Source organism: Cyanistes caeruleus, chromosome 19 (assembly GCF_971803275.1).
Source record: "Cyanistes caeruleus chromosome 19, bCyaCae1.hap1.1, whole genome shotgun sequence".
Lineage (NCBI taxonomy): Eukaryota > Metazoa > Chordata > Aves > Passeriformes > Paridae > Cyanistes > Cyanistes caeruleus.
The window spans coordinates 4,792,190-4,804,941 of NC_141719.1; the positions used below are offsets into that span (position 1 = coordinate 4,792,190).

The following is a 12,752-nucleotide window of genomic DNA, read 5'->3' on the forward strand; positions in this document are numbered from 1 at the left end:
TTCAGAGATAAAAATAAAGTATACAGATATGGCCGGTTGTCTCTGCATTCAGCCAAGAGACCTCACCTCACTAACAAAGGATTGTCCCTTAAAAACAGAACCTTACTGCATATTCATAAATTCTCATACATGATTCAAACATTCCTCTTAAGTTTTTGATGTTTCTTTGTTCAGTTTTTGACTTGCCCCCTTCCCAATAAATCAATCTTCTTGGCTCCACCGAGTTTCACATTCCCTGATAACAGAAATGCAATAAATTCCTCCCCCAGAGCTCTGGTCACTGCTGTCCTCATCTGGATAAGATAATCCAAGAATGGAGGGGGATTTCTAACTATCTTTTTCAGTCTTTGGGTTACACAAACAAAAGCAGTTTTTGTTTTAATACTGTGCCATAGCTCAACATATATGTATATTATACCACTATTTCTAAGTTACATCAGTAAGAGCAGGGCTGGCTTTGTCCTGTACTCAGCCTTGGTGTGAACTGCCCAGGGCTCGAAGGAGGTTTGGGACATTCCCTCAGGGGGGCAAGGGTGGGGATGGGGAGCCCGGGGCGAGGGAAGAGCTGCGGCTGTAGGGACGTTTCTAGTCAGGCTCCACCAGGGGCAGCCGCACTGCGGGGACCGCCGGAGACAGGCGGCGCGAGGGGCAGCCCCGTGGCGGGCGGGCCTTCCAAGCCTGGCCTGCGCGGCGCAGCGCTCGTCACTATGGCAACAGGGTCCTTTCCTTGTGGCGGCGCACAATATGGCGGCGCCCTTGCTGAGCGCGGCGCTCCGCGGGGCCCGCGGCGGGCGGAGCTTCGGCACGGCCGGTGAGAGACGGGAGAATCAGGGGAGCCCCGAAACCCGCCCGGGAAGGGGGGGCGAAGGGGAGGGTGCTCTCGGACAGCTGTGTGCCGAACGCCAGGCCTTGTCACTAGTGGTGTCCCCAGGGTTTAATACTGGGCCCAGAGCTGTTCAATTTGTTCCTCAGTGAGTTGGATGAGGGGTCGGTGCCTCCTCAGCGAGTTCGCTGATGGCACAAAGCTGGGAGGGGTGGCCGATAGCCCAGAGTGCTGTGAGCCCTTCAGAGGGACCTGGACAGACTGGGGAGAAGGGCAGAGAGGAACTGTCCCACATTCAGCAAAGGCAAGTGTGGGGTCCTTCACCTGCAGAGGAACAGCCCCAGGCTGGGACTGACCCGCTGGAAAAGCTGCTCTGTGGGGAAGGAGCTGGGGACAATGAGCTGGCCATGACCAGAGCTGTGCCCGAGGGAACGAGAAGGGCTCTGGTGTCCCGGGGTGCCTTAGGAAGAGCATTCCCAGCAGGTCAGGGAGTGATGCTGCCCCTCTGCTCAGCCCTGGTGAGGCCTCCCCTGGAGCAGTGTCCAGTTCTGGGCTCCTCGGGATGAGCGAGACACGGAGCTCCTGGAGCTCCAGCATCCTGGAGGGGCACAAAGATGATCTGGGGACGGGACCATCTCTGTCCTGGGGAAAGGCTGAGGGAGCTGAGGCTGAGAGGGACCCTCATCCCTTTCTGTCCCTGTCTGCAGGGAAGAGGCAGAGCAGGGCCCAGGCTCTGCTCCAGGGGGCCCAGCAATGGCAGCAGAGGCCACAGACAGGAGGTGGTGCCCAGGAAATTCCACCTGGACATGAGGCAGAACTTCCCTGTGCAGTGACCAAGCCCTGAACAGATTGTCCAGAGAGGGTGTGGAGCCTCCCTCACTGGAGATGTACCAGAGCCATCTGGACACAACCCAGTGCTCTGGGATGATCCTGCTGGAGCAGGGAGGTGGGATCCAATGACTCTGGTCCCTTCCAGCCTCACCCATCCTGTGACTCCATGAAAGTGGCTGTGGGAGCTGGGGATGGCTCCTGTCCATGCTCTGCCCATCCCTGGCTCGTTTCTCTCCCTCTGAACCCCCTGGGATCTGTGTTCCCCTCCAGCCGTGCTCTGGAAGAGGGCAGCCCCGCTGGGGCCGATGCCCAACGAGGACGTGGACGTTGGGAACCTGGAGGCGCTGGAGAAGTACCGGAGCTTCGCGCGGTACTTCCGGCAGGCGGAGCGGGAGAGCCGGAAACCCTGCTGGTGGAACACCTACCACAAACACACCAACCCCCCTGCAGGTACCCTGCCCTTGTCCCCAAAACACCCCTGAGGCTCTGCCACAGGCTCAGCCCTTTCCCATGGACAAGTGTGCAGAGTGCAAATGTCTCCAGGGAAAAGGGGTGGCAGTTTTCCAGAGGGAGGGAGGCTGCTCAGCACCTGCCAAAAGACACAGAGCAAAGAAGTGATTCCTTGGAGCCCCAGCGGTGCCACAGAGGGCAGACAAGGAGCCAGAGCTTCAGGCCTGCAGCAGATAACACAGCTGGGCTGCTCAGCAGCCGGCAGAGCTGGGAGTGGGAGGGCCATGATCTGGGGAAGGAGGTGCAGAGGGGACAGAATCGAATCCTGATTGTTCTTTTAAGTCTTCTCAAGTGGGAGGTGTCCTTGTCCATGGCAGGTCCATGGATGGTCTTCAACACCCCTCCCACCCCAAACCCTTCTGTCATCCTGATCTCTGGAAGTCTCTGTCTCACGCTCTCAGACGTTTCACAGGGGTTTGTGTTCGGGTGGTTTGGGTGCTCACATGTTTCACCTCCTCTCTTTTCACCCCTCCCTGAAGAGCCCGAGACAGACATCGGCCTGCCGCGTGAGAAGCTGTCACGGGCGAAGGAGATCAAGGAGAGAAAGAGGATCCTGAGGGAGAACCGCCGGAATGCTGAGATGGAGCGAGCAGCACGGCTCCGGACTGGTGAGAACACGAGCACCTCCCTTCCTGCTCCAGGTGTCCAGCTGCTGCCTCTGCATCCTCCCTCTCTCCTTGCAGTGCTCATTCCCCTCGACGACGTCAGGGCTGAGTGGGAGAGGACCAGTGGCCCGTTCCACAAGCAGCGCGTGGCCAAGCACTGCGGGGTGTTCCGGGACCTGTTCAGGGGGGCCACCTTCACCCCCTGGGTCGCCCTGAGGGTGCAGTACAGCCAGGAGGATGAGCACCTCGTGCCAGTCTACTATGGGAACATGGTGACTCCCTCAGAGGTGTGTGAGGGGAGCTGGGAACAACCTGGAGCCCCTGGGAAGCTTTTTTCTGCCAGCTGCTTCCAACAGGCACGGTTCATTCTAGGGGATGCCTTTTACAAGGGTGTTACCTCTGTGCTGAGGGAAACTGCTTTATGGATGTGATAGGGACAGAGATTGTAGCTTGTCTGCCAGGAGACTGATGGTTATTTATGCCCTGAGGCTCTCCAGGTGGATTCCTCAGTGGCCTGGCAGTGCCCAGTCTGTGTTGTGTCCAAGACACAGTTCACAGAGGCTGTTGTGTGAGTGATTTTCTTTCTTTTGCTCTTTTAGGCTTCCAATCCCCCTGCAGTGTCGTATGAGGCAGACAAAGGCTCCCTCTGGACCCTGTTGCTCACAAATCCAGGTGAGCAGCGAATTCTTTAAAGGAACATGTTTAAACTGGGCTGTTTCACTCAGCTTTTGGTTAACTCCTGATTCTTTAGGCTGCACAGAGATGATGAACACTGGAACGGTTCAAGGCCAGGTTGGAGCAACGTGGTCAAGTGGAAGGTGTCCCTGCCCATGTCAGGGGGTGGGATGAAATAAGCTTTAAGGTCCCTTCCAGCCCAAACAGTTCTGTAATTCTGTGATATCTGTTAGACTGGGACATATTACACATGGAGGAAAGATTGTGGCCTCCCCTAATCTGTAGCAGTTGAGAGAAGGGACAGTGACACTGCAGGACCTGAGTCACACTGTAGAGGAAACAATTACCTGACTTCCATCTTTGCTTTCCTTCAAACTCCTCTTCCTTGGCAGTCTGCCTGGAAGGCAGCTTTGCTGACACTGTTCACCCTGAGAAACCAAGGCACAGTGAAGGGATGCAGCCATCCAAGAAGATTTCAAGAATCCTTGAATTAGATCTGCTGAGTTCTTTGCTCCTCATTTTGAACTCAGTCCTATAGGAATGAGTTCCTTTTCTGCTAGGGAAGGAATGCTGGGAGGTCTCGAGCTACTCCTGGTCAAAGCAGACCTGGACATTCTCACTTTGGGGTTAATGCTGACACTAGGGTGTCCCTAAGTCACTTTTCTCTGTTGTGTGTTGGCAGATGGACATTTGAGGGATGCAGACTCAGAGTACCTCCACTGGCTGGTGTGAGTACATCAGAGCCATGTGCTCTGTGCTTGTGGACTGGGCAGAAACTTCTCCAGCAGCTCAGAATCCATTGCTTTTCCTGGTGCTTTTGCCATTAGTTCCTTTAGCCCTGTGTTCTGGGTCCTGCTAAGGATGCAGGAGTTCCAGATGTTGCTGCTGTTTAGCATTCCAGTCACTGGGTGGGATTTTTCCTGTGGTGAAAGCAATCTCTACTATCTGTTCCCTTATCAAATGGGGCAGAAATCACATCACAGCATGGCAGAGTAATTTGCAGTCCTGGATGAATCTGCTGGAGGGAAATGAGTGTAAATGTGTTTGTGTTCAGGACCAACATCCCAGGTAGTGACATCAAGGCTGGTAAGGAGATGTGCCATTACCTGCCCCCCTTCCCTGCCATGGGGACAGGCTACCACCGCTTCATCTTCCTGCTCTTCAAGCAACACGGTCCCATCGACTTCAGCCAGGATGCTCGGCCCACACCGTGGTAATTCCTCTGCTCACATGCAGGGCTTGGCTGCTGCTGCCTGTGGGGTTCATGTACCTGCCACTGCAGTAGAGGAGAAGCTCTTGTCACTCTGCAGAGTTCTCCAGGCTGCTTTGGGTTTGTGTGTCCTCTGCAGCCGCAATCCCAGCACTGCAGAGTCCTGTGGTAACAGAACAGGCTGTTAGAGTGGTTTGTCCTGCCCAGAAATGTGCACGGGGCTGGAGACACTGGGAGATTTCCTTTTAGTGGCTTCCTTTTCCACCTCTTTCATATGCCCTGGGGTGATGTGGAGCAGGGTACTGCTGCAAGGAAAGGTTCACCTGGTGCCTGTGTCATGTTTCCAGCTACAGCCTGAAGATGAGAACCTTCAGCACATTTGACTTCTACAGAAAGCATGAGGATGCCATGACCCCAGCAGGGCTGGCATTTTTCCAGTGTCGGTGGGACAGCTCTGTCACTTCCACCTTCCATCAGCTGCTCAGTAAGGAATGGGGATGCTGGAGGGGGTCTGTGGGTGGGACATGGCCCTGTGACTGCAGGCTCTCACTTGGTCTTGGCACTTGCCCAGGATCAGCACAGACAAAGCCCTTCCTGAGCCATTCTCCTCCAAACTAACCGCAGCCTGAAAGAACAACCCCTAATCCTTGGATGAGAATTTTAAAATAACTCCATGGGCGTGTTTGAGCAGCCCTGGTCCTGTGTGGGTGAAGGGGGGTTTGGGGTTCAGCTGTGAGCCCTCCTGCTGACCCTGTCACCCCTTGCAGACATGAGGGAGCCTGTGTTCGAGTTCGTGCGGCCGCCTGCCTACCACCCTCCCCAGGTGAAGTTCCCTCGCCACCAGCCCCTGAGGTACCTGGACAGGTACCGAGACACAGAGGAGCCCACCTACGGCATTTACTAGGAGCTGTCCCCCTCTGTGTCTGTGGGATGCTGGCTCCTGGATTTCCTGCGCTGCCCTCAGTGCCTCAGGAGGGAAATGACAAAGTCTCAGCCCCTCAGCTCCTGGTTCTCCTGTGCTGGGAGCTGGCATTGGGTGCTCACAGGGCTGGCAGCTGCGTGGTCAAGAGGCTGCTTAACAAGAACATTCAAAACGAATCCATGGCCAGGCTGAAACCTTGCTCCTGATTCTGCAGCAGAGCTGAGCAGTGGCTGGCAGGTTGCATCTCCCCAGGGATGCTCTGTCCTGCTTCCCTGCAAGGATCCCAGTTCTCCTTTTGCCTGTTTATGGAACAAACAGAGCCAGGCCAGCCTGGATTTCCTCCTCTCGCAGTGCTGCGGTTCAGGACTGTGTTAGATTTTATTTGTGCAGTCCTCCTGAAGAGATGATTCTGATTAAACACTCTCTGAGCAGTGCTGGCAGAGCTGTCTTTATTGGGAAGAACTTGTTACCCTGGCCAGTTGGCACACAGCTCAGCAGGGTGCAGGGGTGTGGCCAGAGTCACTTCCCTTCTTGGATGTTTTAGTTTGGGAAGAGTGTGGCTACACAGGTGGGAAACCTGCATCAGGTCAGTGCTTGTGGAGGTGCCTTCAGCTACCCAAGCTCGTGGACCTCAGTCTCCTTCCCCTTTCTCCCTGGACAGGCCATACCTGGCGTGGGCAGGTGGAGCAGAAGCAGAACTGCTGCCGCTGATGGCCTGGCACTGCTGCTGCTGCTGGTCCCATTCCCAGGCCTTGGAGAGCCTTTGCTCTCTGCTGTGCTCCACTGTGCATCTCCTGTTCACATGGACCCCCAACATGTTCCGGCTGGTACAGCTGCCTCTTCCCAGCTCTGCTTCTCAGTGACTTTTTCTGAGGTTCCTTCTACCAGGAAATTGGAGCCTTCAGCAAACAGCTGAGATTGGGCTGAGGTGGCTCCTGCTGCCTGTGCTCAGGGCTGTTACCAGTTACTCCAGAGCTCCCTGAACTCCCCTCCCAGCCCTGAAGGGTTCTGGGGTCTGGTTTAAGGTGGGGTGAGTGCACTGGGGAGGTGCCCATGGTGGAGGCACAGGTTCCAGGCAGACACAGAGGTCATGTTATGTCTCTCTGGGCTTTAAACATTTGGTCAGAACTGAGATACAGCCTAAAGGAATTTTTGGAGCTGAAGCTTGCTGGGACATGCAGGGAATTGTGACATATCCCAAGTCCTCTCCTTTGGTCAGGGGGTGACTCTGAGCCTGCCTGTGGTATGGAAGCTGGTCTAGATGATCCACCAGAGACCTGCTCCCTGCGTGCCCTCACCTGTGCAGGTGAAGGGGAAGCTGCTCATGAGGGGAGGCTGCTGAAAAACAAGGCTGTCCCAGCAGCACCAACACCTGGGAACGTGTGCAAGATAGCACATGGGCCTGGTACAGAGGTAAAACTTGGGCTGGGAAAGCTAAAACTGAACCGTGTGACAGTGAGATGAAGGTTTGCAGTGCACAGGCACCGCACTGGTCTCCAGGCAGGAGACTCCACCTGCCACCTGAGCAGGGACAGGTGGCCCAGGTGACGTCTTTATTGCCTTTCAGGGCGCTGATGTGCACGGGTGTTGCAAGGAAGTTCATAGGAAAACTTCCCATGTGTGGTGAGTGTGCATGGGGACCTGGCAAACAGCAGGAGCTGTGGTTTAAAAGATGCAAGGGAAGAAGGTGGTGCTGGCATGTGTCACAGCCTTGCCACAGCACAGGGAGGTGACACGTGGCTGCAGAGCAGTGGGTGCCTCTCTGCTGGTTCCCAGGCAGGAGCTCTGTATGGAGATCTCTGTGCCAGGGGGAACTGCAACGCTCAGCTCAGGGATCCAGACCTGGCAGAGCTGAGGATGCCTGGAAGTTCCCTCAAAGGGCAATAAAGGAGTGAAAATCCAGCTGCACATCCAAATGTGCCCAGCAAACGCGTTCATGGAAATACACATTGCGCTGATCCCTGTCGGCCTCCTGCTTGTCTCCCTGTGCTGCCACCGCAGCATTCCATCCTCTCCGGAGTCTCCCACCGTGCTTCACACAGGAGAAAACACGGGGAAACAGCTCCAAGGCTCCCTGGGCACAGGCAGTGCGAGGAGGGAGCAGCCGCCGGGTGTCAGCTTTGGGGCGCCTGGCCGGGAGCCCTGCCCCGCCTCGGCCCGGCGTCAGCAGCTCTCCTTCCTCCGCCTCTGCAGTTCCTGCTTCCCACAGGAAGGATGGCATCACCCATCTCGCAGAAGCTGGAGGAGAAGCTGGTGTGCTCCATCTGCCTGGAGCTGTTCAGGGTGCCCGTGACCTTGCCCTGCGGCCACAACTTCTGCAAGCGCTGCATCAGCGAGCACTGGGACAAGCAGGGGCAGGCGGGCGCCGGGAAACACCCGAGCTACACCTGCCCCGAGTGCCGCAGGGGCTTCGAGCGGTGCCCGGAGCTGGAGAAGAATGTCACCCTGTACAACGTGGTGGAGCTGGCCCAGGACAGGGAGGCTCAGGGCTCGGCCGTGGGCTCGGCGGTCCCCGCCGGGCTGTGCCGGCAGCACGGGCGCCCGCTGGAGCTGTTCTGCCAGGACGAGCGGCGCTGCATCTGCTGCATCTGCACCGTCCGCGACTGCCAGCGGCACCGCAGGCTGCTCTTCGAGGAGGAACGAGCCAAAAAACAGGCGGGTGACAGGGCTGGGGCGATGGGAGAGCAAGGGGTGTTGTGATAGCTCATGTGTGATACCCACCCCCAGCGCCCCGTGTCCTGCTGCAGGGATGTGATGTCCCTCTGTGTGCCAGACTGCCCAGCCTCAGCTGGACGTGGGGCTGGCCAGGGAGATGCCACCAGTGCCCTTCTTGAGAAGCCAGGTGTTGTCAGGAGCAGCTGTGAGCTTGGTAAATCCAACAGCACAAGACGAACTGTGCCCTATGTGTTTGTTACCCTCTGATCTAGAGGAAACAGCTAAAAAGGGGGTAAAAGGCAGCACAAAAAAATCACTTCTTTGTTATCCTTACACAGAGTCCCCTTCCCAAACTGCCTTCTTCCCTGTTAGCCTTGTCCTGCAGCCCTGAGAGAGTCCTGGGGGTGGGTGAGCAGCATTGGGCTGTTCCACAGGCAATGGACAATGACTGGGATGTGCAACTGGACATGACTGGGGGAAATGACTGGATGTGAAACTCAGTGCTCTGGGCTAGGTGAGGTGTTCAGTCATAGGTTGAACTTGATGATCTTGGAGGTCTTTTCCAACTATAATGATTCTATGTTGGTGCTTCCCTTTACAGATCTTTTTGAAAGAATCTCTGGAAAAAGCCCAGGAGGAATTGGAGAGGACTGAGCTGGCAATGAAGGAGCTGGAGGTGAAAACACAGAGCATCAAGGTAACGCTGCATCCTCCCTGTGCTGGCCTGTGCGTGGGAGCACACTGGTTCTCATGGCTCTTCCTGCCCAGGACTGCTCTGAGGAGTTCAAGGCTGGGATTCAGAGCAAATTCACCCACCTGAAGAAAGCTCTGGAGGATTTCGAGTGTCAGACAGTGGCCAGGATTGAGCAAGAGCACAGTGCAGCACTGGAGTGTGTGGACAAGAACTGGAACCTGTGCAAGGACCGCCTGGATGTCCTTGGCCAGCACAGGGAGAGGGCTCAGAGCCTGTTGGCCTGCCCTGACCACAGGACCTTCCTGCAGGTACCACTCTGGCACTGTGTCCTTCTGTTGGCTTACACCTGCACCTTTTTGATGACAGCACAATCATGTTCAACCCATTCCCACTGGGAATGCATCCTCAACTTGGCTCAGGGATGTGATGGGGCTATGGGGAAGAGCTGTTTTTTGGGGGTCCCTGAAAAGCTGTGTGGGCAATGCTGGGATGCCCGTGTTGCCCACTGGGGGACATGGTGAGTGCAAATGGGTTTGCACAGTCCTCCCCAGAGTGGTGCATGGTGTCTGTGTGTCTGACTGCAGGAGTTCCCCCTGCTCCCACCTCTGGAGAGCCCAGAGGCGCTGGTGCCCGTGGAGTTTAATGTGGCTGCTGTGATCAAGCCCATCTCTGAGATCCTCACCAGCATCTCCAGGCTCCTGCTGGAGGACCTGCCTGGCTCTGTGGCCCCCAAAGCCCCAGACTCCACTGGCCAAGGTAACCCTCCTGCTCTCAGGGGTACTTTGAAGGGCTCTGAGTCATCCTGAGGATGAGCCTGGCCTGTGTCACCACTGGGGACACAGCTACTGGGCACAGGGGTTGGGATGGACACACATTTACTGCTCAGCAGATGAAGTGGGATGAACCAAGTGGCCCCTCCCTGCTGGGAATGCTGAACCGTGGTGGCACATGCCAGCTCCCAAGTTTGGATACAATGGAGTTCCTCCTCCTTCTCCTCCTCCTTCCCACGAAGCCAGAAGAAAGTTTTTGTGTGGCATTACTCAAAATGCCTGTTCCCCTCCTCCACAGGCCCAGTGCATCCCCAGGAGCTGGCAGTGAAGGCTGTGGCCCCTCTCCCCATGTGCCAGCTCCGAGCTGAGCTTCTGAAGGGTAAGGAGCATAGGGGGCCTGGAGGGACAGCACCTCACTGGGGTCCCCAGCAGGAAGAGATGTCACCAAGCTGGGCTCTTTCCTGGGAGGAGGGTGGTTGTGGCTGCAGGGACAGGGGCTCCTTCCCTGGTTCTTCCAATGTGTCTCCTTAAATGCAGAGAAGGGGGGTGTAGGGACAGAGTGCATGGGAAAGGACTCACTAGGGGGATTAGCAGCACGAGGAAATGCTTTCCCATGGAACTCAGGCTGGTATTGGATTAGTCACTGCCCTGCATGGCACAGCCCCAGTCCAGAGCCCTGCCTGCAGTCATTGCTCTCTATCCAGGGCTATGGCATTAGCATTCCTAGCTGCAGTCCTTCATGTCCCCTTTCCTCCCCAGGCCCACCCCTCTCCTGTCTTTAGGAAATCCTCTGTGCTCCTTTTCCCATCTCCTCCCTGTTGGGAAGAGGGTTGGGTAATGTTCAGGCCATGTTGGTCATGTCACTCAAGGAGGCAATCACTGCCTATGGGACCTGTAGGAATTCCTTCCATTCTTAGGGTTATTTATAGGAACTCTCTGTTATTTATGGGCAGCAGGCTGGAGCCCAGCCAGCTTGGGGTGTTGGGGGAGGAAGGTGGGGGGCTGATGGCTAGTGAATGCCAGGAGCTATCACTGCCCATGCAGAGTAACTCTCTGCAGTACCATAATTTCTCACTTAACACCTGGTTTTCTCCCCCTCTCCCAACCCACACTGGTATTTTTTGCTCTTAAAACCAAGCACATCCCTGCCAAAATGGCCACAGAGCCACTGTGGTCACAATGGCTACTTGTTGGTTGTGAGCTGGGTTGTGCAAGGACTGTGTAAAGCATCGTGTGTGAGTGCCTCAACAGCTATTTCTGAGCTTTTCCATTCCCTCTAGGGCAGGCACTGCATCCTCACCACTCCCCTTCCCCTCCAAACAACCTGTTCCATTCTGGGAGCCAGCCCTACAGAATTTAAACCCCATCACTGCTGGGAGGGCATAAAGCTCTGATGAAGCATTTCAGCCCCATCCATGCCCTTGCTCTTCCCAGACCATCGCAACCTGACCTTTGACCCCGAGACAGCCAACAAATACCTGGAGCTGTCGAAAGGTGCCCGGAGAGCCAAGCACGGTCCCAGCGCCGTCCATGGGCAGGAGCAGGGCCCCCGCTTCGAGCCCTGGCAGGTGCTGTGCACGCAGAGCTACGGCCCTGGCCACCACTACTGGGAGGTGAGGATCTCCAGCCACTCTGTCGTGCTGGGGGTCACCTACCAGGGGCTCCCCCGGGAGCAGCAGCGGGGCTGCAGGTTCAACATCGGGCTGGACGGGGGCTCGTGGGGGCTGCAGGTGAGGGAGGATTGTTACCTGGCCTGGCACAAGGGCCAGGCCAAGAAAATCCAGGAGAAACTCTATAAGAACCTGGGGGTCAGCCTGGATTATGGCAAGGGGCTCCTCTCCTTCTACGGCCTCGGGGAGAGGACGAAGCTCATCCACTCCTTCCACAGTGTCTTCACGGAGCCCCTGTACCCCGTGTTTTGGCTGTGTGAGGGGAGAATGGTGACTCTGTGCCAGAGGGACTGAGCCAGAGCCGCCACACTGAGCCATAGCCAGGCTGGCAAGTCCCAGGCTGGTGCCATAGTGGAGCTGCAGCTGAGGCTGTCATGGTACAGTGGGACCTCAGTGCTGAGGCAGGTGTGGAGTGCAGTGTTTTAACAAGAGCTTGATGAGGACAGACATGTAAATTAACCTGTTTGATCTGCATATGCAAATATTACACTAGTGACATGGCAGGGCTGGAGCTCACCGTGGGTGCCTGTCCCTGCAGACAGAGCAAGGGAAGAGGGGATAAAGAAGGTGAAAAAATTACATTTTCTCTTTCTTCTATCCCTGCCAAACTTCCCAAACTTGGGGAAGGTTTGGGATGAGGGGGACCCCAGGGGGAGGTGCTGCTGCCACAGAGGCGCTCTGAAACAATTCAGAGGGACCTCTGTGCTCACACAGCCTCATATGCAGGCAGGTCCTGCTTCCCCCAGCCCCTTCTTGGTTACTTCTTCTTGTTCTCAGGCCTAGCAGAGCAACTTCTCAGGGTTCTACGCTGCAGCTCTTTGTGCAATGATGCTTTACCCAATAAAGCTCTATTTTCTTACTGGTTTGACCTTGCCGCTGTTGGGAGATGTGGGACCCAGCATCACTGGGGGTGGGGGGGAGCTGGGTACCCCTGTTCTCACAGCCACCCCTGCAGGGCCCCATCCTGCCCCTCTGTGTTCCCATGACCAGCTGTTCTGTGACCAGCCCTTGGAGTGATCAGCTGGCAGCAGAGCCAGAAGGTGCTTTATTTACTGTAGCACTGTGATAAGGAAACCTGGTTTCCTACTGCTCTGCTCCAAGGCTGATTTGGCACAGAAGAAAATCTGAAGTTTTCATTGATATTTTTCCAAGGGTGTAGGACTGCAGGTCTGACGTCTCCTCCCGCTCCTGTGGGAGTGCTGGCGAGGATTAATGGGGTGAAACTGGGCACTGGGTTCAAAGGTGCTGGGGATGTGAATGCCTGGGGAATGAATCACATCATTTTTTCCTTTGGGGATAAAAAGCTTAAAAGGATCAATCCCCTTCTTCAAGAACAGATGAGATTTGTCTTGGGCTTCCTGCTTCACTCAACACCTCCCTGCCTCTC

The 12,752-nt window shown here is 56.0% G+C and overlaps 2 protein-coding genes across 2 annotated transcripts; both read left to right on the plus strand.

Moving 5' to 3' along the window:
• The first annotated feature begins 662 nt into the window (after positions 1 to 662).
• MRPL38 (mitochondrial ribosomal protein L38) lies at positions 663 to 6,016 on the plus strand. The gene is made up of 9 exons (XM_023938584.2): positions 663 to 811; positions 1,925 to 2,104; positions 2,644 to 2,772; positions 2,848 to 3,056; positions 3,369 to 3,441; positions 4,127 to 4,172; positions 4,499 to 4,657; positions 5,002 to 5,138; positions 5,422 to 6,016. The coding sequence occupies exons 1-9, from the start codon at positions 745 to 747 to the stop codon at positions 5,556 to 5,558; spliced, it is 1,137 nt and encodes a 378-aa protein (XP_023794352.2). The 5' UTR covers positions 663 to 744; the 3' UTR covers positions 5,559 to 6,016.
• Positions 5,557 to 12,224, plus strand: TRIM65 (tripartite motif containing 65). The gene is made up of 6 exons (XM_086856716.1): positions 5,557 to 8,231; positions 8,833 to 8,928; positions 9,000 to 9,233; positions 9,510 to 9,681; positions 9,994 to 10,074; positions 11,130 to 12,224. The coding sequence occupies exons 1-6, from the start codon at positions 7,791 to 7,793 to the stop codon at positions 11,657 to 11,659; spliced, it is 1,554 nt and encodes a 517-aa protein (XP_086712842.1). The 5' UTR covers positions 5,557 to 7,790; the 3' UTR covers positions 11,660 to 12,224.
• The last annotated feature ends 528 nt before the right edge of the window (positions 12,225 to 12,752 follow it).

Coding starts and splice junctions, on each gene's coding strand:
- TRIM65 (XM_086856716.1), top strand. CDS start 7,791: ATGGCATCACCCATCTCGCAGAAGCTGGAGGAGAAGCTGGTGTGCTCC. Junction 8,232..8,832: donor AGGAACGAGCCAAAAAACAG/GCGGGTGACAGG, acceptor TTCCCTTTACAG/ATCTTTTTGAAAGAATCTCT. Junction 10,075..11,129: donor CCGAGCTGAGCTTCTGAAGG/GTAAGGAGCATA, acceptor TGCTCTTCCCAG/ACCATCGCAACCTGACCTTT.
- MRPL38 (XM_023938584.2), top strand. CDS start 745: ATGGCGGCGCCCTTGCTGAGCGCGGCGCTCCGCGGGGCCCGCGGCGGG. Junction 3,057..3,368: donor ACATGGTGACTCCCTCAGAG/GTGTGTGAGGGG, acceptor TTGCTCTTTTAG/GCTTCCAATCCCCCTGCAGT. Junction 5,139..5,421: donor CACCTTCCATCAGCTGCTCA/GTAAGGAATGGG, acceptor CACCCCTTGCAG/ACATGAGGGAGCCTGTGTTC.